The sequence below is a fragment of the Schistocerca cancellata genome, chromosome 1 (genome assembly GCF_023864275.1).
Source record: "Schistocerca cancellata isolate TAMUIC-IGC-003103 chromosome 1, iqSchCanc2.1, whole genome shotgun sequence".
NCBI classification, from domain to species: domain Eukaryota; kingdom Metazoa; phylum Arthropoda; class Insecta; order Orthoptera; family Acrididae; genus Schistocerca; species Schistocerca cancellata.
In genome coordinates this window covers 64,384,156-64,411,955 of record NC_064626.1, presented here as the reverse complement: position 1 = coordinate 64,411,955, position 27,800 = coordinate 64,384,156, and the positions used below count along the sequence as shown (strand labels likewise).

Sequence of the window (27,800 nt, the reverse complement as noted above, 5' to 3'; positions counted from 1 at the left end):
TGTCCCTAATTTGCTGGGAAGTGGCGGTGCGGTCCCCTACGGCACTGCGTAGGATCCTACGGTCTTGGCGTGCATCCGTGCGTCGCTGCGGTCCGGTCCCAGGTCGACGGGCACGTGCACCTTCCGCCGACCACTGGCGACAACATCGATGTACTGTGGAGACCTCACGCCCCACGTGTTGAGCAATTCGGCGGTACGTCCACCCGGCCTCCCGCATGGCCACTATACGCCCTCGCTCAAAGTCCGTCAACTGCACATACGGTTCACGTCCACGCTGTTGCGGCATGCTACCAGTGTTAAAGACTGCGATGGAGCTCCGTATGCCACGGCAAACTGGCTGACACTGACGGCGGTGGTGCACAAATGCTGCGCAGCTAGCGCCATTCGACGGCCAACACCGCGGTTCCTGGTGTGTCCGCTGTGCCGTGCGTGTGATCATTGCTTGTACAGCCCTCTCGCAGTGTCCGGAGCAAGTATGGTGGGTCTGACACACCGGTGTCAATGTGTTCTTTTTTCCATTTCCAGGAGTGTATGTCCCATAAATGTTCAATGGGATTAATGTTGGAAAATTTGGGTGGCAAAATCATTTGCTCAAATTGTGGTCTGGTGACATGACATCACTGTTTGGGAATGTGAAGTCCACAAATGGCTGCAAATGGTCTCCAAGTAGCTGAACACAACCATTTCCCATAAATGATTGGTCCAGTTGCACCAGAGGACCCAGTCCATTCTATGTCAACACAGCCTGTCTGCTGCTGTAGCCCCTTAATGCCAAATTTCACCACACTGCTCTAAAGGATATGTTTGTCGTACATCCCAGGTTGATTTCTCTGGTTATTTCCACAGTGTTGTATGTCTGTTAGCACTGACAATCTATGCAAATGCCGCTGATCTCTGTAGGTAAGTGAAGACTGTCTGCCACTGTGTTGCCCATGGTGAGAGGAAATGCCTGAAATTTGGTACTCCTGACACATTCTTGACACTGTGGGTCTTGGAATATTGAATTACCTAATGATTTCCAGAATGGAGTGTCCCATGCATCTAGCTCCAACTACCATTCCAAGGTCAATGTCTGTTAATTACCATTGTGTATCCATAAACACACTGCTCTTTTATATCTTGTGTACACTATACTACTGCCATTTGTATATGTTCATATCGCTATCCCATGACTATTGTCACCTCAGTCTACTATACGGTGGCTTATGGTTTCACAAATCCATATCAGCCTTCTGTTAATCTTAATTATATGCCAAGTACTAATTTAGCCTTCGATATTTTAAAATACCAGCTCAAAAATATAGAAGAGAAGTAGTTTCTGAATATTAATGATGAAAAAATTCCAACCAACTACTCTTGTTGACCGAATCATGGATAAAATATTTCAGAAGCCTTTCCAATAGAATTGGTGCAAGATGTATATGAAGGTGCAGAGCAATGTGGACAGTTCACTTCCTCTCCACAGTATTCAGACAGCTGATCAGGTGATGAGAGTTATGGTATTAGATGGGCTCATTGTTTGGAATTCATGCAGACTATATCATTCATTGAAATATTGTGTATGAAAATGAACTGTTAACCCCATTGTACATATGGATATATGTCTTCTACATAAATAATGAAGAAATTTGTCCCTGTGGAATTTACCTTTAAAGAAGGGTCTTATGTGATTGACAAACATGATCATGAATTTTTGTCTCTCATAATAACGCCATCTGACATTTTATCTCTTATAGTAGTTTTGAATACATTGAGAAAAATGTCGGAATGTAACAAAGCATGGATCAATTCTTATGGTAATCTTAAGGATATAATATCAATAAATAGGCATTATAAACAGAGTGGGTTTATGATAGTGCTATTTGTTTGAATTTATTTTCCTATTTGGTGATATCCTGGGTCAAGTGAAACAATGCTACATGAAATTTCCATAGTACATCAATTGATTGGCAAATTTCTGCTTCATTTGTAGTCTATCCCAAAAGGATTTAATCCAGAATCCAGTCTTCACTTTAGGTGACACTCCATAAATTGCCAGTCTGAGAACCAATTAGTAATGATAATATAAACAAATATTATGGGCCTTTATACAATATTTTTTTCTTTTCAAGCAACATTTATTGCACATAGTTAGCTTTTATGATTACAATATTCTTACTTAGTTTTAATCATAATGCCTTATACTATAGTAGTGTATGGTCAAATGTAAGATAACTTGCCAAAATATTCTATTCAGCTTTTCTATGCATGTGATATTTCATTATGTATCCTATAATTAAGATTGTTTTCCAGTATTCTGCATGTCTGCTCCAAAGAAAGACAACTACCTCCATCATTATTCTTTCTTCAGTTTTATTTCCACTGTCTTCCTTCTTGGTGCTCATATTACAGAGAATCATCTTTGTCTCCCAAAATAATTATGCGTCCTGTACAGCAAAAAACAGAGGAAAGTCCAGAAGTTGCAGCAATGAAAAAAAACAGAAATTAGTAAATAATTTCGGCTGCATAAGTTATATATAATACTAGAGATGAGGAAAGTTTGTGAGCACTGCAGTACATCCACACACTTTACAAAATGAAGATAGATAAGGAATGGGATATGACACTTTTAATCAACAATGAAACAGAAAAACAATTTTTAAAACAAAAGATGCAAAACTATAGGTGCACATATAAATTATCAATTGTAATTCTACAAATTTCGTAAGCATACTGATTTGATAATTATATTTTTATGTAGTTGCTACTGTACACATCACAAGCATCTTTAAATATTTTGGTTAATTTATAAAATTTGATAAATAGTTTCAATCTACTGTAAACATGGAAAGAAGAACAAAACTCATCCCTGACTTATTGTTTATGTAAAGTAAAAAGAATTGAAAGTGCACTCAATACATTGCCATGTAAGTTTCACAAATTGTTAAGCCCCATATATACACTCGTGGAAATTGAAATAAGAACACCGTGAATTCATTGTCCCAGGAAGGGGAAACTTTATTGACACATTCCCGGGGTCAGATACATCACATGATCACACTGACAGAACCACAGGCACATAGACACAGGCAACAGAGCATGCACAATGTCGGCACTAGTACAGTGTATATCCACCTTTCGCAGCAATGCAGCCTGCTATTCTCCCATGGAGATGATCGTAGAGATGCTGGATGTAGTCCTGTGGAATGGCTTGCCATGCCATTTCCACCTGGTGCCTCAGTTGGACCAGCGTTCGTGCTGGACGTGCAGACCGCGTGAGACGACGCTTCATCCAGTCCCAAACATGCTCAATGGGGGACAGATCCGGAGATCTTGCTGGCCAGGGTAGTTGACTTACACCTTCTAGAGCACGTTGGGTGGCACGGGATACATGCGGACGTGCATTGTCCTGTTGGAACAGCAAGTTCCCTTGCCGGCCTAAGAATGGTAGAACGATGGGTTCGATGACGGTTTGGATGTACCGTGCACTATTCAGTGTCCCCTCGACGATCACCAGTGGTGTACGGCCAGTGTAGGAGATCGCTCCCCACACCATGATGCCGGGTGTTGGTCCTGTGTGCCTCGGTCGTATGCAGTCCTGATTGTGGCGCTCACCTGCACGGCGCCAAACACGCATACGACCATCATTGGCACCAAGGCAGAAGCGACTCTCATCGCTGAAGACGACACGTCTCCATTCGTTCCTCCATTCACGCCTGTCGCGACACCACTGGAGGCGGGCTGCACGATGTTGGGGCGTGAGCGGAAGACGGCCTAACGGTGTGCGGGACCGTAGCCCAGCTTCATGGAGACGGTTGCGAATGGTCCTCGCCGATACCCCAGGAGCAACAGTGTCCCTAATTTGCTGGGAAGTGGCGGTGCGGTCCCCTACGGCACTGCGTAGGATCCTACAGTCTTGGCGTGCATCCGTGCGTCGCTGTGGTCCGGTCCCAGGTCGACGGGCACGTGCACCTTCCGCCGACCACTGGCGACAACATCGATGTACTGTGGAGACCTCACACCCCACGTGTTGAGCAATTCGGTGGTACGTCCACCTGGCCTCCCGCATGCCCACTATACGCCCTCGCTCAAAGTCCGTCAACTGCACATACGGTTCACGTCCACGCTGTCGCGGCATGCTACCAGTGTTAAAGACTGCAATGGAGCTCCACATGCCACGGCAAACTGGCTGACACTGACGGCGGCGGTGCACAAATGCTGCGCAGCTAGCGCCATTCGACGGCCAACACCGCGGTTCCTGGTGTGTCCGCTGTGCCGTGCATGTGATCATTGCTTGTACAGCCCTCTCGCAGTGTCCGGAGCAAGTATGGTGGGTCTGACACACCGGTGCCAATGTGTTCTTTTTTCTATTTCCAGGAGTGTAGAATGCAAGAGCCCATGAAAGCTTTTCTGACTTTCAGATGGGCACAAATTATACAGAACCAAACCACTCACAGACTGCTGACATGTAGTTCAGCTTATATACACTTACAACTACATATCTTCAAGTGGAAAAAATAAAACAGGGTTTACAACAGAGTCCTTCTGCCACATAATGCTTGCAGTTCAAAACAACGGTGGTGGAGCCTTTGTCTGCAGGTAGGATTATAAAGTCGGGATCAGTTTTTAGATGGTGGACTGCGGTTCTTTCTGCGGATGTAAGGTTAATTTGCATGTTGAGGGATTTGGGAAATGAGGATAAGGCAAGGTTCGAGGTTAAGAAATTCTGGAAAGTTAACAGGAGGTGATTTGGAGGCAGTGGGGGTGGATCACGATTTGATAGAGGAGTGAACTGAGTTAGTCAAGGTTCAATATTGGTCTTTGGTTGAATCTGATTGGTCGGGTTGGTGGCGAAGAAGTGTTTCCACTGCAGGGGCCGGGAGAAGGAGAGAAGGTCTTTAACTAGTCCTGCATAGTTGAATTTGGGAATGGGGCAAAAGGCGAGGCCTTTGGAAAGGACTGATATTTCTGTGGGACTAAGGATTCTGGAGGAAAGGTTCATAACTGTGTTGCAGGTCTGTTTAGGTTCTGGGTTCTGAGTGGAGGTGGGAGAGAGTTTTGGAGGGTGGGGTAAGTGTAGTAGGTCTGCTAGACAGGGTTTGTCAGCTATGAGGGGGTATGGGGGAGGTTTGGAGGTTGTTGTAGAAGTGGTGGACAGTGGTACTCCAAGGTGGGAATAGGGAGTTAGCAGGCTGGAGAGCTTTTTGAGGTGGCATTGTGCATGTTGCTCAAGTTCCTGCAGGTCAAGAGTTTCAGTGTGTGTTATGGGTTCCAGGATTTTGGGATTACATTACAGGAGAATTTTGCTGATGGAGAAAAGAAACTGCGAGGAGGATTGGACTTGGTTGATATGGTTTTGCAGGACTATGTTGTTGAGGGCTAAATATTGGTGGGATCTGAACAGGTGGGGGTCATTGTGGAAGGAGGGGTGGCAACCAGATATGGGTAATTTGATGGTAAGGCCATTAGGGGGGATTTCATGAGCCAAGCAACAATGCAGGAACAGTATGTGCAACTGGGATCTAGCTAGAGATAAGAAACCTTTCCTGTATTGATGCAGATGGAAGGAGCAAGGATCCATGGTGCTGCGAAAAATTAAGTAAAAAAGTATAATTACGCCCAAAAGATTACGCACAAATTACGCAAAAATACACTCAAATATGTATGAATCAGTGTGGTCTTGAGGCCATCTGTTGCACGTGGCTGAGACAGTTGATGCAGTGTGGCTCATAATTAGAGCATGCAGTGCGGTTCGTGAGGCAACAAGAGAGACACAGGAAAGAAAAGAAACAAGGATAAACATTGAGTATAGCAATGCAAAAGAAAGTAGTTACCAAGGAAAACAGCACAGGGTTAGGATCGAAGAAAAGCCGTCAGCCAAAAATCAAACAATGGAAAATCCAGGATGGAATGTAACAACACCAGAGAAGGAAAGCTGCTACTCACCATATAGCGGAGATGCTGAGTCACGATACGCACAACAAAAAGATTCACACAACTATAGCTTTTGGCCATAAAGGCCTTTGTGTCAGCAGTAGACACACACACACACACACACACACACACACACACACACACACACACACACACACACAACTTGCGTACATGCCTGCTGACTCAGAGAACTGAAACCACACTGCGAGCAGCAGCACCAGTGCATGATGGGAGCGACAACTGGGTGGGGGTAAGGGGGAGGTTGGTTGGTTTGTTGGTTTGGGGAAGGAGACCAGACAGCATGGTCATCGGTCTCATCGGATTAGGGAAGGATTGGGAAAGAAGTCGGCCGTGCCCTTTCAGAGGAACCATCCCGGCATTTGCCTGGAGTGATTTAGAGAAATCACGGAAAACCTAAATCAGGATGGCCGGACGCGGGATTGAACCATTGTCCTCCCGAATGCGAGTCCAGTGTCTAACCACTGCGCCACCCCACTCGGTAAAGGGGGAGGCTGGGGCTGGAATGGGGATCAATAATATGGTGGGAGTGGCGGACAGTGAAGTGTTCGGTTTAGACGGAGCGCTGGAGAGAAGGTGCGCAAGGGGGAGGGGGTAAGTAGCGGAAAGGAGAGCAATAAAAAGAAATTAAAAGACTGGATGTGGAGGTGAAATGATGGCTGTGTAGTGCTGGAATGGGAACAGGGAGGGGGCTCGATGGGTGAGAACAGTGACTAAAGAAGGTTGAGGCCAGGAGGGTTATGGGAATGTAGGTTGTGTTTCAGGTAAAGTCCCCACCTGCACAATTCAGAAAAGCTGGTGTTGGTGGGAAGGATCCATATGGCACAGGCTGAAAAGCAGTCATTGAGATGAGGGATACCATTTTTGGCAGCGTGTTTGGCAACAGGGTGGTCCACTTGTTTATTGGCCACAGTTTGTCGGTGATCATTCATACAGACAGACAGCTTGTTGGTTGTCATGCCTACATAGAATGCAGCACGATGGTTGCAGCTTAGCTTGTAAATCACATGACTGGTTTCACAGGTAGCCTTGCCTTTGATGGGATAGGTTATGTTAGTGACTGGACTGCTGTAGGTGGTGGTAGTAGGATGTATGGGACAGGTCTTGCGTCTAGGACTATTACAGGGGTATGAGCCATGAGGTAAGGGAATGGGAGCAGGGGTTGTGTAAGGATGGACGAGTATATTGTGTAGGTTCGGTGGACGGTGGACTAGCAGGATAGTGGGCAGGACATTTCTCACTGCAGGGCATGACAAGATGTAATTGAAACCCTGACGGAGAATGTAATTCAGTTGTTTCAGTTCTGGATGGTACTGAGTTACAAGGGGAATGCTCCTCTGTGTTCGGACTGTGGGACTTTGGGAGGTGGTGGGAGACTACTCAAGCCCTTTGGCCCATCCCAGAACCTCTCCCCAGAGTCCATCTCTCTACTTACCCCTACCATACCCACACTCCCATCTTCTACATGCTTCCTAAAGTCCATAAACCCAACCACTCAGGACTCCCCATTGTGGCCGGTTACTGTGCCCCCACTGAGAGAACCTCTGCTCTCGTAGACCAAGACCTTCAACCTATTATCCGGAACCTATCCTTCTATATAAAAGATACCAAACCATTTCCTAGACCAACTCTCCACAGTTCCTGTCCCTTTACCACATGGTGCCCTGCTCATCACTACTGCTGCCACCTCCCTGTACACTTACATTCCTAATGCCCATGGCCTTACTGCTATTGAACAATACCTTTCCAGACACCCTGTGGATTCCAAACCAACAACCTCCTTCCTAATCTCTATGACCAACTATATCTTCACCCACAATTACTTCTCCTTCCTAGATGGTGACCTCCACCTCAGAGATGGCTACATCAGTACCTCTGTCCATATCAAACCTACTAACCACCAGCAATACCTCCACTTCGGCATCTGCCACCCATTCCATACCAAGAAGCCCCTTCCGTACAACCTAGCCACCTGTGGTCATCGCATCTGCAGTGACCAGCGGTCCCTCTCTAAATATACCGAGGGTCTCACTGAAGCCTTCACTGACCATAATCCTTGTACAAAAACAAATCTCCTGTGCCTTATCTTTCCAGTCTCCCACCATCTCCCAACTCCCACAGTCCAGCCACAGAGAAGCATTCCCCTTGTAACTCAGTACCATCTGGGACTGGAGCAACTGAATTACATTCTCTGCCAGGATTTTGATCACCTCTTGTTGTGCCCTGAAATGAGAAATGTCCTGCCCGCTATCCTTCCCACCCCTCCTACCGTGGTATTCCGTCGTCCACCGAACCTACAAAATATACTCTTCCATCCTTACACAACCCCTGTTCCCAATCCCTTACCTCATGGCACATACCCCTGTAATAGACCTAGATGCAAGACCTGTCCCATACATCCTCCTACCACCACCTACTCCAGTCCGGTACTCCAGTCCAGTCACTAACATCACCTATCCCATCAAAGGCAAGGCTACCTGTGAAACCAGTCATGTGATTTACAAGCTAAGCTGCAAACACTGTGCTGTATTCTACGTAGGCATGACAACCAACAACCTGTCTGTCTGTATGAATGGCCACCAACAATCTGTGGCCAATAAACAAGTGGACTACACTTTTGCCAAACACGCTGCCAAGAATGATATCCCTTACCTCAATAACTGCTTCACAGCCTGTGCCATATGGATCCTTCCCACCAACACCAGCTTTTCTGAATTGCGCAGGTGGGAACTTTCCCTGGTATACATGCTATGTTCCGGTAACCCTCCTGGCCTCAACCTTCGTTAGTCACTGTCCTCACCCATCCAGCCCCCTCCCTGTTCCCATTCCAGCACTACACAGCCATCATTTCACCGCCACACCCAGTCTTTTAATTTCTTTTTATTTCTCTCCTTTCCGCTACTTACCCCCTCCCCCTTGCGCACTTTCTCTCCTGCCCTCTGTCTAAACTGCAACACTTCACTCCCACCATATTATTGCTCCCCCTCCCAGCCTCAGCCTCCTCCTTACCCCCACCCAATCACCACTCCCATCATGCACTGGTGCTGCTGCTCGCAGTGTGGTTGTTATATGGTGAGTAGCAACTTGCCTTCTCTGGTATTGTTACATTCCATCCTGGATTCTCCATTGTTTAATGTTTGTTCTTTGTATGAATGGACATACATTTGTTGTTATAGATTTCACGAGTTCTCCCATATGCTCGTTTGAGCTTTTGTAACTGAACTGTCTGTGCTTCCTTTTCCAATGCTGTTGGTTTTTAACTCATTTGATCTGACCCGTATTTTGTGTTCAGTTCCCGAATGTTGAATTTAGTGCAAATGAACTTGGTCTTCTTGAATGAAATTTGTAGTTCCGTTTTCTCAGTGCATTCCTTGAGGACTTCAGTCTGTTTGGCGAAGAGTTCTCGGGCTTCCAGCTGGGTGGCGGTGTCTTCAAACTGTGATGTTTCAACGAGTGACATACTCGTCATCTTCTGGCGAAGTGCCGAGACTTTGCGGATGCCGGTCCCTTGGCACTTTGCCAGAAGATAACGAGTATGTCACTCGTCGAAACGTCGCAGTTTGAAGACACCGCCACCCAGCTGGAAGCCCGAGAACTCTTCGCCAGCTGTATACACCAGGAAAGCATACATTCACATTCAGTCTGTTTGTTCGCTGTATTTTTGCAAACCGCTAGTATTGCTAGGTCACCTGCGAAAGGTAAACAACTGACCTTGATGTCATCATTCTTTTATCCAAGTTGAATGGGTTTCCAGTGGTCTTGGGTTTTCAATTCTTTCTCCCATTCTCAGATGACTTTGTTCAGAAGAAGGTTGAAGAGCAGTGGTGACAGTCCATCACCTTATTGCACAGCGGTCTTTATCTCAAAGGGCTCTGACAATTTGCCCATGAATTTCACTTTTGACTTCATGTCCATGAGTGTTTCCTCAATGAATATTAATGTCTTTCAATCAAGTCCTTGTTCTTATAAGATGTTAAAGAGGGACTGTTTATCAACCAAATCATATGCCTTCTCAAAGTCGACGAACATACAGATGATCAGAGAGCTTTGGGTTGCTTTATACTCCAATAGCATCTTCAAATTGAAAATTTGTTCAACACAAGAACGCCCCAGTCAGAAACCAGCTTGATAGTCACCAATTTTGTGTTCAACATGTTCTTGTGTTCTTTGAACAAGGCATGTGGACAGAACTTTGTAGGTGACTTCAAGGAGATAAATCCCTGTAGTTATTGACATCTGTTCTGTCACCTTTCTTGTGTAATGGATGGATGAGTTCACATTTCCATTCTTCAGGTACCTTTTCCATTTTCCAGATGTGATAATTTGTGTGAGCTCCTCAAGTGTATTTGGGTGTGTGTTCTTCAATAGTTCTGCAACTATACCATCTTCTCCAGATGCCCTGTTATTCTTGAGTCTGAAGATGTGTCTATGGATTTCTTCTTTGGTAGGTGGTGGAGATTCTGGGTTTACTTGTGCAGGAGTCTCTTTGGGCCATCTTGTTGTGGGCTCCAGCAATTGAGTAGTTCTGAGAAATATCAAGCCAGTTCTCTGCAATTATCTCAGTTGGTCAGTGTGAGTGTGCTGTCTGGTTTTCGATAACATAAGTTTTGAGGGGTGTACCCTCGAATCCTGCCTGCAAACATCCTGTAAAAGTCTCAAATATTGTGATCTCGGAAGTCTTTTTCTATCAATTCCAACTGGTCCTTCATGTGCCTCCTCTTTGTTTGTCTGATAATTTTTGAGGCTTCCTTTCTGGTCTGAAAATAATGTTGTTGAGTCTCCAGTGACTTCTTAGAGTTTTATTTCTGGAAAGCACTCTTTTGTTCTTCCAGTACTTCTTCACATGTGGAGTCCCACCATGGGTGTTTCATATTCTTCTTCAATGGTACCGCTTCTTTGGCTCTCTTGATTACCTTGTTACGGAATTGATGCCAGGTGCCTGCCCTTTCCTCTTCAGACTTGCATGTCATGAAATTCCATCTGTGAAGGGCGTGTGATGGCCACGAGGTTGATCTGATATTCTCTGAGAGACTGTATAGGAGATATCCAAGTCTTCTGTTTTCAAGGATGTTTCCTCAGGGAGGTGGACATTATTTTCAGATTGTTCTGTTGGCACAGTTCAATGAGTCTCATGCCATTCTTGTTGATGAATTTATGGGCTGCAAATTTGCCTACGGTCTTTTGGTATTCCTTTTCTCTGCCAATCTGGGCACTGAAGTCACCTAGTAATATCTTTGTGTCTTCTTTGGGGGACTAGTGCCATAATCTTCTCGAGTTTAGACCAGAACTGCTCTACCGTCTGCAGATCTTTCTGATTTTCAATGTTCGTGGGTGCATGTACATTAATTAGCGTGTATTTTTTGTTTGCACATGTGCATTGTCATTAGTCTATTACTTTTGAGGGTGACTTCTTTAATCGAATCAACTATGCTCTTGTCAACGACAAATGCCATACCCAGGAGTGGGGTGCCACCTCTTCCTATTCGTTTATCTGTTTTACTTTTGAAGATGTGGTAATTATGATAGTCTAGTGAGTTTTCATCTGTAAAGCGTGTTTCCTGAAGAGCTAGTATCTGTACCTTTTGTCGATCTAATTCTGATGTTAAGACGTGTAGTTTACCTGGTTGTCGTAAGGTGTTGTTGTTGAAGGTCCCGATGTAAGTGGGTCTGTTTGATGGTAGTTTGTGATAGAACTCCAACTTTCTCTGTGATCGTGGTAGCCCAGGTCCCCCAAAATACAAAGAGCTAGTTCCTGTCCATTGACGTGTGGATTGGTTACCACCTGGGGTAATTTTGTTGCTACTCTCACAAATCATAATTGCTTGTAATCGAAGGTTTTTCCAGTCTTCCCACTGAGAGTTTAGGAACAGGGATTGCTAGATCCTGGAATGTAAGGTGTGCAGCCATACCTACTAGGTAAACAGATGCCAACCACTTTGCCACTCAATCCAAGTCAGACGCAAAGTGGATTTGAAATTCATTTCTTCCGACCTCTCTGCCATTGAGACATATGTTCTCTTCTGCCACTAAAGCCATTGACCATTTTCTATTCACCTCAGCTGATCCACGGGTGCTTATTTGGCTAGGCCTTATTCACACCTGTGTGCATATCTACAGGAGATTCCCCTATACACCCAGTATATATAAATAACCAGTTAATGCTTTTTACTTATATGAAATCGCTCAAGAAGAAAAGACAGCACTGTTCTTCTTAAAATCAGGAACACTACAAACCTCAAAATCTTCTCTCCCATTCGCTTCAGCTGATCATCCTTGGGCCAACAAGCTACCTTTCTTGAAGTTGACCTCCATTTCAAGGATAGCTGTATCAGTACCTCCATCCACATCAAACCTACCAGCCACCAACAATATGTCCACTTTGATACCTGCCATCCATTCCACACCCAGAAGTCCCTTCCACTTAGCCTAGCTACCTGCATCCACTGCAATCTCAGGCAGCAGTAGCCGGCCGCGACACAAGCAGCAACAGGGAAGTAACCGATTTTGTGCCTTTTACAAGTTCCTAGCCAGGAGCGAATTTTATAATATCATCTGTGTGCTTTAATAGTTTAGTTTCTTGTGTTTCTGTGTATTCATTTAATATATAATAGCCACAATTCTCGCATTTATGTTTGCGTCGGAAAGTAAATTGATTTTGTGACATATTACAAGTTCCTAATCGGGGCAAATTATTTAGTTTCACCTGAGTGCATCAATAGTTAGGTTTTTGAATCTCTGCATATTAATCTAATTTATAAGACACAGTTCCTGCATTTTCATCAGGGTCTACAATTGAGTTGCGCAGCATGTGCCGATAGTCCGTTTATCTGAATAGTTTAGTTTTACACAGTCTTTAGTATGGACAGGGACTGTGTTTGTTGTGTGCGGATGCAAACTGAGCTGGTGACACTTCGCTCTCAGCTTCAGGCTGTGATGGCTTTGGTTACACAGCTTGAGGCTGCAGTGGATGGGCACCACTGTTGTGGGCCGGCCGTGAGGATCCAGCGGACGTCCAGCACAGCTGAGTCCTCTGATTGCTCCTCGCTGGTGGACAGCCCAGTTACAGCTGAACTGAGGTTGATCCTTCACCTGTGGTCGAGTGGGATGTCGCCCCAGGGCATAGCAGGTGGCAAAAGACTTCCCAGGTGGCCGCACATAAGGCCTCCCTGGTTTTTCTGACAAACAGGTTCCAGGCACTGTCTGTGGCTGATGCCGTTGCTGAGCCAGATGCTGTAGCCTGTCCTGTTTCAGAGGAAACCTCTCAGCCTGCAAGATCCAGACAATCACAGAGGGTGGGATTACTGATCGTTGGGAGCTCCAACATTAGGCGTGTTACGGGGCTCCTTAGGGACGTGGCTGCCAAGAAGGGAGAGAAAACCCATGAGCATTCCATGTCCACACCATGTGGAGTCATTCCAGATGTGGAATGGGTCCTCCCAGATGCTATGAAGAGCACAGGATGCAGTCAACTGCAGGTGGTTGCTCATGTTGGTACCAATGATGTGTGTTCACTTTGGATCAGAAGAGATTCTCTCTGGTTTCGAGCAGCTAACAGAAGGGGTAAAGGCTGCCAGTCTTGCTTGCAAGACAAAATCAGAGCTGACCATTTGCAGCATAGTCAACAGGACCAATTGTGAACCTCTGGTACAGAGCCTCTGAATCAAAGGCTCAGATGGTTCTGCGACTGTGTAGGCTGCAGATTCCTTGACTTGTGCCAAAGGGTGGTTGGGTTTCGTGTTCCACTGAATAGATCAGGTGTCCACTATACACAGGAGGCAGCTGCACGAGTAGCAGGTGCTGTGTGGCATGGTCTGAGCAGTTTTTTTAGGTTAGGGGTCTCGGGAAAACACAAGAAGGGCTTCAGCCACAAAGGGTGCAAGCCAAACACAGGAAGAACATAAATACAGGAACCATTGGTATAACAGTTGTAAACTGTTGTAGCTGGATTGGGAAAGTAACAAAGGTCCATGCACTAATGGAAAGCACTAATGCTCAAATCGTTATAGGCACTGAAAGCTGGCTAAAGTTGGAGATAAGCTCAGCTGAAATTTTTGCGATAAGCCTAACAATGTTCCGAAACAATAGGCTAAACACGGTTGGCGGTGGCGTGTTTGTTGCTGTTAGAAGTAGTTTTTCTTGTTGTGAAATTGAAGTAGATAGTTCCTGTGAGTTAGTATGGGCAGAGGTCATTGTTGGCAACTGGAATAAAATAATAATTAGATCCTTTTACCGACTTCCCATTTCAGATGACACAGTTTCTGAAAGGTTCAAAGAAAACTTGAATTCGATTTCAAACATTTCAAACATGTACCTGACTCATACGATTATAGTTAGTGGTGACTTTAATTTGCCCTCAATATGTTGGCAAAAAATACATGTTTAATTTTGGAAGTATGCATAAAACATCATCCGAAACTGTGCTAAATGCATTCTCTGAAAATTATTTCAAGAGCCCATGCGAATAGTAAACGGTTGTGAAAACACACTTGACCTCTTAGCAACCAATAATCCTGGGTTAATAATGAGCAGCAATACAGATACAGGGATTAGTGAACACAGGGTTGTTGTAGCAAGATTGAATATTGTAACCCCCAAAACCTCCAAACATAAATGAAAAATATACCTATTCAAAAAAGAAGATAAAGATCCACCTGACGTCTTCCTGAGAGACAATCTCCACTCCTTCCAAATTAATGATATAAATGTAAACCAGATGTGGCTTGAATTCAGAGAAATAGAATCGGCAGTAATTGAGAGATTTATATCAAATAAATTAACAAACGACGGAGCTGATCCTCCTTGGTACACAAAATGGGTCTGAACACTGTTGCAGAAACAACAAAACAGACATGCCAAATTTAAACAGGCACAAAACCCCAAGATTGGTGACCTTTTACAGAAGCTCAAAATTTAACGCAGACTTCAATGTGAGATGTTTATAACAGTTTCCACAACGAAACTTTGTCTTGAAACGTGGAAGAAAATCCAGTGATTCTGGTCGTATGTGAAGTATGTTAGTGGCAAGAAACAATCAGTGCCTTCTCTGCATGATAACAATGGAGATACTATTGAAGACAGTGTTACCAAAGCAGAGTTACTAAATACAGCCTTCCGAAACGTCTTCACAAAAGAAGAAGAAGTAAATATTCCAGAATTTGAATCAAGAACAGCTGCCAGCATAAGTAACGTAGAAGAAAAAATTCTTGGAGTAGTGAAGCAACATAAATCACTTAATAAAAGCAAGTCTGCTGGTCCAAATTGTATACCATTTAGTTTCCTTTCAGAGTATGCTGATGCATTAGCTCCACACGTGACAATCATATACAACCGCTCACTCGACAAAAGATCCGTATCCAGAGACTCGAAATTTGCACAGGTTACACCAATATTCAAGAAAGGTAGTAGGGGTAATCCACTTAATAACAGGCCCATATCATTAACATCGATATGCAGCAGGATTCTGGAACATATATTGTGTTCTAACATTATGAATTGCCTCATAGAATATGGTCTATTGACACACTGTCAACAAGGGTTTAGAAAACATCATTCTTGAGAAACAAAACTAGCTCTTTATTAACATGAAATGTTGAGTGCTATTGACAAGGGATTTCAGATAGATTCCATATTTCTGGAATTCCAGAAGGCTTTTGAAACGGTACCACACAAGCGGCTTATAATGAAATTGAGTGCTTATGGAATATCGTCTCAGTTATGTGACTGGATTGGAGACTTCCTGTCAGAGAGGTCACAGTTCATAGTAATTGATGGAAAGTCATTGAGTAAAACAGAAGTGATTTCTGATGCTCCCTAAAGTAGTGTTATAGGCCCTTTGCTGTTCCTTATATATAAACAATTTGGGAGACAATCTGAGCAGCCGTCTTAGGTTGTTTGCAGATGAGGCTGTCATTTATCGACTAATAAAGTCATCAGAAGATCAAAACAAACTGCAAAATGATTTAGAAAAGATATCTGAATGGTGCAGAAATTGGCAATTGAACCTAAATAACGAAAAGTGTAAGGTCATCCACACGAGTGCTAAAAGGAATCCATTAAACTTCGGTTACATGATAAACCAGTCAAATATAAGGGCTGTAAATTCAACTAAATACCTAGGAATTACAATTATGAACAACTTAAATTGGAAGGAACACATAGAAAATATTGTGGGGAAGGCTAACCAAAGACTGCATTTTATTGGCATGACACTTAGAAAGGTGTTTTACATTGCGATGGGATCTTCTCATGAAATTCCAATCACCAACTTTCTCCTCTGAATGTGAAAATATTTTGTTGAGACTGACCTACTTAGGGAGAAATGATCATCACAATAAAATAAGAGAAATCAGAGCTTGTACGGAAAGATATAGGTGTTCATTCTTTCTGCACGCTATACGAGTTTGGAAAAATGGAGAATTGTGAAGGTGGTTCGATGAACCCTTTGCCAGGCACTTAAATGTGATTTGCAGAGTATACATGTAGATGTAAACAAGCTGGACCTCTCTGAATTTGCCAAGGTTCTCAGTGAGGATTTCACTGACCAAATACCCTCCCAGTCTTGTCCAGGAACAGGTCTCCCACGCTTTGTCTCCCCAGTCATCCCCCACATATCCACTGCCAGCCACAAAGGAGCATTTCTCTCATGACTCATTACCTTCTAGGGCTGTAACCACTGAATCACATTCTGTGCCAGGGTTTTGATTACTTTTCATCATGCACTGAAATGAAGAATATCCTCCCTACCCATATCACAGTGGTAACCTATTGCCCAGGCAACCTACTCCACCCCTGCTCCCAACCACATGCCTTATGGCTCATCTCCCTGAAATAGATCTAGATGCAAGACTGTCCCTTCCTTACATCCTCCCACTACCACCTACACCAGTCCCATCACAGGCATCACCTGGCCCATCAAAGGCATGGTGGTCCATGAAAGCCACCCTGTGATCTATCAGCTTAGCTGCAACGACACAGCTTCATCCTGTGAGGGCATGACAAGTGACAAGCTCTCCTAAGTTGCACTGGCGAGATCTCTCCCTGCAATATCTCCTTCATTTCTGTAATCCCCATGGTTTGCCTATCCCCTTTCCTGGACCCACTTCAGCACTACACACACCTTCCATCCCACCAAAGCTTCTGTATAGTCCCTTCTCCTTCTGTACTTCTCTCCTCTCCTCCTCTCCATTGCCCCTTCCCCTCCTGCCCAACCCCCAACCCAGCACAGCCTTCTGATCCTGTACCTGGCAGCCTCCTCTCCCCACCATGTTCTTGCATGCTCCCACAGGCAGCACTAGCATTCTCCCTCACCCCTGCCCTACCCTGCTATCCCCCCCCCCCCCCCTCCCTATTCCATATCCCTATTAACAACTAGATTTTGCTCACCTCAAGTGCAATCACAGTCAGGCCTTAGCATCTGGTGATGACAGTTGTCACTGCTTCTGATGAAGAATTTAGTCCTCTATGTGGCAAGTAGCAAATTAAATCTCATCTCACACTCCAAATCATAGCATTATGATCTACAGAAAATCAGTGATGGTCTGTGTATATGTTAGGCAGAGTGTTAGAAGAAAATGAGTTTTCTGTTTTACTATTGGCTCCATATTATCGCAAACTAAATTTGGTTGAATTGATTTAGACTATAATTAAACTAAATATTTCGGCAAAGAAACATCTATAAGTCTTTTATTGGAACCAATGAAGCAACATGTACAAACTTTAACAATTTCTAACACTTCTTGCTTGTTTTGTCACTTACCTATTGTTTTTCTCAGTCACAGCAGTGTTTCTTTCTCTTCTCCAAGAAAGGTCTTAGCATTAACATGAGATAATTTGTTGAAAACATGGAAAATCTAAATCTGGATGTGATTAAAACTCTGCTCAGAAACTTCCTGGCAGATTAAAACTGTGTGCCCGACCGAGACTCGAACTCAGGACTTTGCCTTTCGCGGGCAAATGCTCTACCATCTGAGCTACCGAAGCACGACTCACACCCGGTACTCACAGCTTTACTTCTGCCAGTATCTCGTCTCCTACCTTCCAAACTTTACAGAAGCTCTCCTGCGAACCTTGCAGAACTAGCACTCCTGAAAGAAAGGATATAGCAGAGACATGGCTTAGCCACAGCCTGGGAGATGTTTCCAGAATGAGATTTTCACTCTGCAGCGGAGTGTGCGCTGATACGAAACTTCCTGGCAGATTAAGACTGTGTGCCCCCAGGAGTGCTAGTTCTGCAAGGTTCGCAGGAGAGCTTCTGTAAAGTTTGGAAGGTAGGAGACGAGATACTGGCAGAAGTAAAGCTGTGAGTACCGGGCGTGAGTCATGCTTCGGTAGCTCAGATGGTAGAGCACTTGCCCGCGAAAGGCAAATGTCCCGAGTTCGAGTCTCGGTTGGGCACACAGTATTAATCTGCCAGGAAGTTTCATATCAGCGCACACTCCGCTGCAGAGGGAAAATCTCATTCTGAAAACTCTGCTCAAATTGAATACATGTCCAGTGTGCTAATTACTACACCATTCCTTTAGCAAGAGCTGGGCATAAACTACAGTTATTTCTTATCTTTCACATCTACCATCTATACACTGAGTGGATGGCTTTGTTGTGTGTTTCTAGAATCCTCACTAAAAAGTGGTTCATAAAATTTTGCAAGTAGGCTTTTATATTATCCTATTATATTATCTTATTATTATTATATTCTCCTATTATATTATCTTGTCCTCAGGCATCTGCCAGTTCAGTTTTCCAGTATCTCTGTGGCACTCTCCCATGGTTCAGACAAACCATTGACCATTCATGCTTCCATTCTTGGTATGCATTCAGTACCCCTTGTTCCCTGATATTCTGCCAATGAACTAGTCTGCCAGCTGTTTTACCTACAACTAAGCCTATGAGATCATTCCATTTCAAATACCTATAAACTATTGCATCCAGGTATTGGTACGAGTTGATTGATTCAAGTTGTGACTCATTGATATTGTAGTCATAGGATATTAATTTTCTTTTTTTGTGAGGTGCATAATTTTACACTTAAAGCAAGTTGCCCATCTTTGGACCACTTTAAAATATTAAGATCAGACTGAATATTAGTGAGTTTTCTTCAGATAGTATTTCATTATTGAGAACTGCACAATCAGCAAAAAATCTGAGGTATCTGTTAGCAGCATGCAAGATCATTAATATACAACATCAAGAGCACGAGTACCAATACACTTCAATGGGGCATAAATGAAGCTACATTTATGTCTGTCAATGACCCCTCCCCCCTCCTTTTCCTTATGATAACATGCTTTCTTCCTACCAAGAAAACCTCTATCTACTCACAAATTTTACTTGATATCCCATATGATCATAATTTCAATTTACCTCTCATGTATGAGATAAATCATAAATAAGTTATCATACTTCTTTTAAAATACATAAAAAGAAAGAAAAGTAAGCATACATCATGTATATTATATTATGATACATCACCTAGCCATTTTACTTGACGACCAGCAGGTATACCAGGCATCAAAACTCTGATGGGAAATCCATTTTCCTTTGTAAGAGGCTCTCCATTCAGTTCATAAGCCAAGATTATGTCACTTTTGGGATCGATGGCTTTCTCAAAAGAGATTATAGTACCATAGTGCATACCTGGTACAGCAAGATCCAATCCTTCAAACTGAAATTTACATACTTAATGTATACTACATATGTGAAACATAAAAAATGTTTAAACATTGGGAAACTGGAAATGGAATAACAATATGAAGTATGGTACAGTGTTACTTACCACATAGCAGAGGTATTCAGTGATAGGTAGGCACATTTAAAAGTAGACTGTTGATTATTATCAGCTTCCAAACAAAGCACTTCATCAGGGAAAGACTGTCGCCCAGAGATGACAGAGGCTAATTGTGTGTCTGAGTTGTGTATGTATAGATGTGAGTGTGTTTCTTCTTCTGATGAAGGACTTAGTGTGAAAGCTGACAATATCCAACAGTCTACTTTTAAATGTGCCTGTCCCCACTAAAAACCTGCCATGTCTCATGAGTATCAGTCTACCATAATTCATATTATTAAAAATGTATAGTGACATTAATTTCATAAACATGTAATTATTTTTAGTTCTTACAGTGGATGCTTATGCAGTGCAATTTGCATTTGAATATCAGTATAGATTACTGTAGTAAACAAAGATGTTCAGTATATACTTAGACCATTAACTGTTACTAAGCTATAGGAAGAGAGATCTCTCAAACACTCTAAAACAAGAATATTTATGGCAGTCTCACAGGACTTTACAATAAGTGAAAGTTAGCTACTTGTGGTGTTAATATGGCAGCATTTTCAAAATGAAAGTGAAAGTTTATCATCATCAACAAATGAACAAAATACAAGAGTTTAATTTTATGCAATTCTAGTTTCCCACCTGAATGTTTTGCACTCCTGTATGACCCTGATCATATCCTGCAGCCTTCAAAACATCTATTAGTCTTGCTCCAGACCACTTATTTTCTTTGACCTTTAATGGAAAAAAAAGTTTGTTTTGTTATTTTCATGTCTTTATTATTTTCATGTCTTGACATCATCATCTGTAGCTACTTTGCTTCAGTTACCTCAGTTACCTCACTTTTACAGTTTCCTGAACACTTCAATACAGTAGTCACTGTATGTCTAGGAAAATCATTTTTCAATGTGTTCAGTGGAATTTTGAGAGATGTGTCATTAAGACCATTAATCTCAAGGGCATAAGAAGCTGGATCCACATCTGGAACTGAAAAAGAAAGTTAGAAATGTTCTTTAGTACTGAATAAGTACATCAGTAAAAGAATAAAGGGATCACTTACATTTACAACACTCTGTTTGTTTCATGATATGGAAAAAACTTCTTTAAATCTGGTCTTCATTTGTTATAAAATATTAATAAATAACAACTGTATCATTAGGACTTTGCAAGATGTTTCATTACTTCATTATTTGGTTGAACATGCATAAGGAATATTTAAAAAATAAAAAAATTGCATTCATCACTTTACTGCTCTAAATTTTCTGACTGTACAGTATAAACCAACAATCTGATAATAAGACACACACCTCCAAAATTTTGTGAAAAGTTAATTTATACTTTACACTGAAAATAATGCCTCATCAGCTGTATATTTGAGCAGAGCTAATGATCACTGGTGAACAGTGTTTCACATATCCTATTTTGAAAGGTGTCTTAAGGTTCTAGCATACATGTTACATTCCAGTACCTTCAAGAAAGAGGTGTTTAGTGAGACAGGTAAGTAATGTCTGCCTTCGGCTCCCTTGTAAATGGGTCCAAGAGTAGCATATTTTAGTCTATCTCAAAATATCTCCACATAGACTGAAATATCCTGCTGTCAGATCCCTTTACCAGAGAGCTGTCAAGATGAATATTGATAATTATTGACCAGTTTCACTACACTTCTTTTTCTTGAAGATAAGTGATTTATTGTGCATATGACTGAATACACTGAATATATGTAAATAACATGATTTTTGTAGATTACACAAGATATTATCGATTCCACAACAGTTTTTACTTTGAGGTAGTAAATTACATTTCTTTGGCAGAGCATGGAGTAACTTTGCTTTGCCTGTATGTATGTGGCATTGCTTCTTGCATGGTTTTTAGTAACTTATACTTTAAACTGACCATGCCAATCTTCTGAGCTATGTTATGGAAGTAACTGTTAAATGTCATGACAGCCTATCATTTATCATTTATTTATTTGGTTGTTTTCTTTTGTAACAAAGTCCTTACATTCCTTAACAAATATCCTGGATTTAATTTTATCATCTGGATTATTAATTTCAGACATTATACAGAGGTTTCTTGATTTTTAAGTCACTTTCCTTAAGACAGCACAGTATTTCTTGTAACATGTAATCAGTCCTATTCTCTATTTGTCCTAACCATTTCAAACAATACCCTTTTCCTTGCACATTACACTTGGTTCCTTTTTAGTCCAAGGCTTTGTTAGCATCTAATTAGTGCCATTCTTAATTATTTTCTTGGTAAACTGAGATGATGGGAAACCAGCTATAGATACATGATGTCTGTCACATTATAAACATCCCTCCAGTCAGCTTCCTGAAAGGCTGCCTTGAAACTTTCTGCTGTCTGTTCATTAATTACTCCAATTGTTTTCCTCAATTCATTGTAATCAGATACATTATTTAGTATTGCCAGCTGTTATATTGTTTACAGAGACCATTCAAAACTGAATAACGATTTATATCATTCAATTCCAGTGTTCACCTGTAAGATTGTTGTCTATTAGTGTACTGCTTTTCTGTGTAATTTTTGGGGGAAAATTAACAATAGAGCATATTACTAACGTTAAGTAACATTTTCAAGTTGTTTCTTTTATCTGAATCTTTCAAAAAATTAATATGACAAACTCTACAGACTATAGTCTGTTTTCTTTTGTCTCTATGTGTCATAAAAAGACTCAAATTTTTTAAACTATATTTGAAATTTTTCCTGGAGGTCTAAAGTATATACTGTGTACTATGCTTCTAAAGGGTTTTCAAATGTACACAAGTGAATATGCAAAGGCAGAGACAGTGTGCAGTGTCATTGTTCCATACACTGACTTGACAAATCTCATGGGATACCTCCTAATAGCATGTCAGACCTCCTTTTGCCTGGTGTAGTGCAGCAACTCGACATGGCGTGGTCTCAACAGGTCACTGGAAGTCCCCTGCAGAAAGATGGAGCCAAGCTGCCACTACAGCCATCCATAATTGTGAAAGTGTTGCTGGTGCAGTATTTTGTGCATGACCTGACCTCCTGATTATGTCCCATAAACGTTTGCTGGGATTCATGTTGGGCAATCTGGGTGGCCAGATCATTCACTCAAATTGTCCAGAATGTTCTTCAAACTAAAGTAATAATTGTGGCCTGGTGACATGGTGCATTATCACCATAAAAATGTAGTCCATGAATCGCTGCAAATGGTCTCCAAACAGTTGACCATATCCATTTCCAGACAATGATCAGTCCAGTTGGACCTGAGGATCCAGTCCATTCCATGTAAACACAGCCACCTTCATTATGAAGCCACCACCAGCTTGCATAGTGCCTTGACAGCAACTTGGGTGCATGGTTTTGTGAGTTGTGTGCCACACTCAGATCTTACCATTAGCTCGTACCAACTGAACATGGGACACACCTGTTCAGGCCATGGTTTTCCAGTCATCTAGGGTCCTACCTATATGGTCACAAATCCTGGAGAGTCACTGCAGGCAATGTCATGCTGTTAGCAAAGGCACTCGCATCAGTTGTCCGCTGCCTCAGTCCAGTAGTGCCAAATTTTACCGCACTGTCCTAATGGATACATTCATCATACATCCCACATTGATTTCTGTGGTTATTTCATGCAGTGTTGCCTTCTGTTAACACTGACAACTCTACACAAACGCTACTGCTCTCGGTTGTTAAGTGAAGGCCATTGGCCACTGTGTTGTCTGTGGTGAGAGGTAATGCCTGAAATTTGGTGTTCTTAGCACCCTCTTTACACTGTGGATCTCAAAATATTGAATTCCCTAACAATTTCCAAAATTGAATGACCCTTGTATCCAGCTCCAACTACTATTCTGTTTTCAAAGTCTGTTAATTCCCATCATGCAGCTATAATCATGTCGGAAACCATTTTAAATGAATCAACCGAGCATAAATAATAGTTCCGCCACTGCACTGTTCTTTTCTACCTTGTGTACATGATACTATCACCATCTGTGTATGTGTGTGAATCACTATCATATGACCCTTATCCACATAGTGCTCATACAACAATTTTTTTTTATTATCAAACTTCGACATTCCTGTGTCCATCTTATATCCCAGGTCCAGATCATCCTTTCATCCATCCATACATACATCCATTCGCACATCATATTCTGTACATCTCAATATGAAAGATAGCCTTCAGGGATGAGGAACAAGTCAAGTTGTACACTGACAAGCAGAAGCAGCCACTGCTGGTTACTTCTGTAAAGTATAGGCCTACTAACCTTACTCAAACTGATAATTATGGTAATGTGTGTGTGTGTGTGTGTGTGTGTGTGTGTGTGTATCAGTAGAAAAACAGCTACTCTGAATCCTACTGCTCCTTATTTTCTACAACTTAGCTGTTTTTTCATACAGTATTTCAAACAAATCATTTACCTTATGCAGAGCAATATCAGCTGTCTTATAAGCATCATCATCATCAGCAGCATCAGCATTTATTGGTCCACTCTGACCCATTACATACTTAAATGTATTGAACATAGGACAAGAGAGAGAAAGAGAGAGGGGGAGCGCAACTGGGGGAGGGGGTGGGGGGGGGGGTGGGGGGAGACAGGCAGACAGACAGACAGACAGAGAGAGAGAGAGAGAGAGAGAGAGAGAGAGAGAGTTTACAAATTCAGTTACAAACTCCATTTACAAAAGCTGTGTTTTACTATTCAATAAACCTTTTTCTGAGTAAATGCACTGTTCTGTAAGAAATGAATTTAAGTTTAACTGAAATTGCTGGTATTTTAAATCATTAGGATGGCTACTGAACAATTCAACTGCCATGTGTGAAACACTTCTCTGATACAAGACTGTTCTAGATTGAAACATGGATATTCCATCTGTTTCTTGCTTTGTGGCAATGAACGTGCTTGTTTTTAGCGAATTTTCACCTTTTGCTATCATCAACTCTCTCAGATTTCATCTTCTTTTCCCCTTTGGCATTTTCCCACGTATTTGGGTATATTTTTCCGAAATTTTTCGGATGTAATTCTACGTTACTTACGTAACTTTTCGCCTTTTTTCCACCAACACAGGTCCTTGCTACTTTCATCTGTGTCAATACAGAAAAGTTTCCTTATCCCTGGCCAGAACCCAGTCCTACATACTGTTCCTGCATTGTTGATCAGCTCATGGATTCCTCCCAAATGGCCTTACCATCAAATTACCCATCTCCAGTTGCGACCCCTTCTTCCACAATGACCTCCACCTGTTAAGATTCCACCAATCCTTAGCCCTCACCAACATAGTCCTGCAAAACCATATCAACCAAGCCCAAACCTACTTGCAGTACTTTCTCTCCATCTGCAAAATTCTCCTGCTACGCAATCCCAAATTCCTGGAACCCATAACACATATTGAAACTCTTGCCCTCCATGAACTAAAGCAACATGCACAATGCCACCTCAAAAAACTCTCCACCCTGCTCACTTCCTACTCCTGCCTTGGAGTGTCACTGTCCACCAACCCTACAACAACCTCCAAAACTCCCCCTCATCCCCTCACAGCTGACAAACCCTGCCTCACAGAACTACTACATTTAGCATACCCTCTCAAACTCCCTCTCATCACCACACAGAATCCAGATTCTAAACAGACCCAAAACACTCTCATCAACCTTTCCTCCAGAAGTCTTAACTCCACAGAAATATCAGTTCTTTCCAAAGACCTCACATTTTCCCCCACTCCTAAATTTAATCATGCAGGACTTGTTAAGGACCTTCTCTCATTCTCCCAGTCCCTACAGTGGAAACATTTCTTCACCACCAGCCCTACCAATCACCCTCAACCAAAGACCAATGTTGAACCCTGCCTAACTCAGTTCACTCCTCCATCCAACCATGATCCACCCCCACTGCCCCCAAATCACTCCCTGTTAACTTTCCAGAATATCTTAACCTCCAACCTTGCCTCACCATCATTCCCCAAATCCCTCAACATGCAAACTAACCTTACATCCACAGAAAGAACCACAGTTCACCATATATAAACTGATCCTGACCCTATAATCCTACCTGCAGACAAACGCTCCACCATTGTGGTTTTGAACTGCAAGGATTTCCTGGCAGAATGACTCCCCCCGATGTCAGATGCATCCACCTGCAAACCTTATCACAATGAATCCATTCCAGAAATCCAGCAGGATCTCCAGTCACTCTTCAAATCCTTAGGCCCACCCCAGAACCTCTCCCCAGAGTCCATCTTTCTGCTCGCCCCTAACACTCCCTGCACTCCTGCCTTCTACATGCTTCCTAAAGTCCGTAAAGCCAACCACCAAGGATGCCCCATTGTGGCCAGTTATTCTGCCCCCACAGAGAGAATCTCTGCTGTCGTAGACCAACACTTTCAACCTATTACCTGGAACATACCCTCCTATATAAAAAGATACCAACCATTTCCTCCATCTACTCTCCACAGTTCCTGTCCCTTTATCATACGCTTCAGTATTGAGGCCATCTCCGTTTCCACTAACATACCTACTGCCCATGGCCTTACTGCTATTGAACACTACCTTTCTCAATCAACGGATTCCAAACCCACAACCTCCTTCCTAGTCGCCATGACCAACTATATCCTCACCCACAATTACTTCTCCTTTGAAGGCATTACCTACAAACAAATTCAGGGTATGACTATGGGCACCTGAATGGCACCGTCCCATGCCAACCTATTTATGGGCCATCTAGAGGATCCTTCATATACGCCCAGAATCCTAAACCCCTCACCTACACTCCTGGAAATTGAAATAAGAACACCGTGAATTCATTGTCCCAGGAAGGGGAAACTTTATTGACACATTCCTGGGGTCAGATACATCACATGATCCCACTGACAGAACCACAGGCACATAGACACAGGCAACAGAGCATGCACAATGTCGGCACTAGTACAGTGTATATCCACCTTTCGCAGCAATGCAGGCTGCTATTCTCCCATGGAGACGATCGTAGAGATGCTGGATGTAGTCCTGTGGAACGGCTTGCCATGCCATTTCCACATGGCGCCTCAGTTGGACCAGCGTTCGTGCTGGACGTGCAGACTGCGTGAGATGTCGCTTCATCCAGTCCCAAACATGCTCAATGGGGGACAGATCCGGAGATCTTGCTGGCCAGGGTAGTTGACTTACACCTTCTAGAGCACGTTGGGTGGCACGGGATACATGCAGACGTGCATTGTCCTGTTGGAACAGCAAGTTCCCTTGCCGGTCTAGGAATGGTAGAACGATGGGTTCGATGACGGTTTGGATGTACCGTGCACTATTCAGTGTCCCCTCGACGATCACCAGTGGTGTACGGCCAGTGTAGGAGATCGCTCCCCACACCATGATGCCGGGTGTTGGCCCTGTGTGCCTCGGTCGTATGCAGTCCTGATTGTGGCGCTCACCTGCACGGCGCCAAACACGCATACGACCATCATTGGCACCAAGGCAGAAGCGACTCTCATCGCTGAAGACGACACGTCTCCATTCGTCCCTCCATTCACGCCTGTCGCGACACCACTGGAGGCGGGCTGCACGATGTTGGGGCATGAGCGGAAGACGGCCTAACGGTGTGCGGGACCGTAGCCCAGCTTCATGGAGACGGTTGCGAATGGTCCTCGCCGATACCCCAGGAGCAACAGTGTCCCTAATTTGCTGGGAAGTGGCGGTGCGGTCTCCTACGGCACTGCGTAGGATCCTACGGTCTTGGCGTGCATCCGTGCGTCGCTGCGGTCTGGTCCCAGGTCGACGGGCACGTGCACCTTCCGCCGACCACTGGCGACAACATCGATGTACTGTGGAGACCTCACGCCCCTCGTGTTGAGCAATTCGGCAGTACGTCCACCCGGCCTCCCGCATGCCCACTATACGCCCTCGCTCAAAGTCCGTCAACTGCACATACGGTTCACGTCCACGCTGTCGCGGCATGCTACCAGTGTTAAAGACTGCGATGGAGCTCCGTATGCCATGGCAAACTGGCTGACACTGACGGCGGTGGTGCACAAATGCTGCTCAGCTAGCGCCATTCGACGGCCAACACCGCGGTTCCTGGTGTGTCCGCTGTGCCGTGCGTGTGATCATTGCTTGTACGGCCCTCTCGCA

General features: G+C 43.3%; 1 protein-coding gene across 5 annotated transcripts in view; it reads right to left on the bottom strand.

Moving 5' to 3' along the window:
* Positions 1 to 1,864: 1,864 nt before the first annotated feature.
* Positions 1,865 to 27,800, bottom strand: part of LOC126164992 (sulfite oxidase, mitochondrial-like) — a 166,659-nt gene continuing 140,723 nt past the window's right edge. Inside the window, exons 5-8 of one of the 5 annotated variants that reach the window (XM_049920284.1) lie at positions 20,538 to 20,686; positions 20,342 to 20,434; positions 19,399 to 19,591; positions 1,865 to 2,426 (exon numbers count right to left, since the gene is read on the bottom strand). In XM_049920284.1, coding sequence (XP_049776241.1) covers positions 2,386 to 2,426; positions 19,399 to 19,591; positions 20,342 to 20,434; positions 20,538 to 20,686 — 476 coding nt within the window. In that variant the 3' untranslated portion in view covers positions 1,865 to 2,385. Of the gene's footprint in view, positions 2,427 to 19,397; positions 19,592 to 20,341; positions 20,435 to 20,528; positions 20,687 to 27,800 lie in introns of those variants that run through there. The other 4 variants (XM_049920283.1, XM_049920285.1, XM_049920288.1 and 1 more) reach the window with 4 other exon arrangements.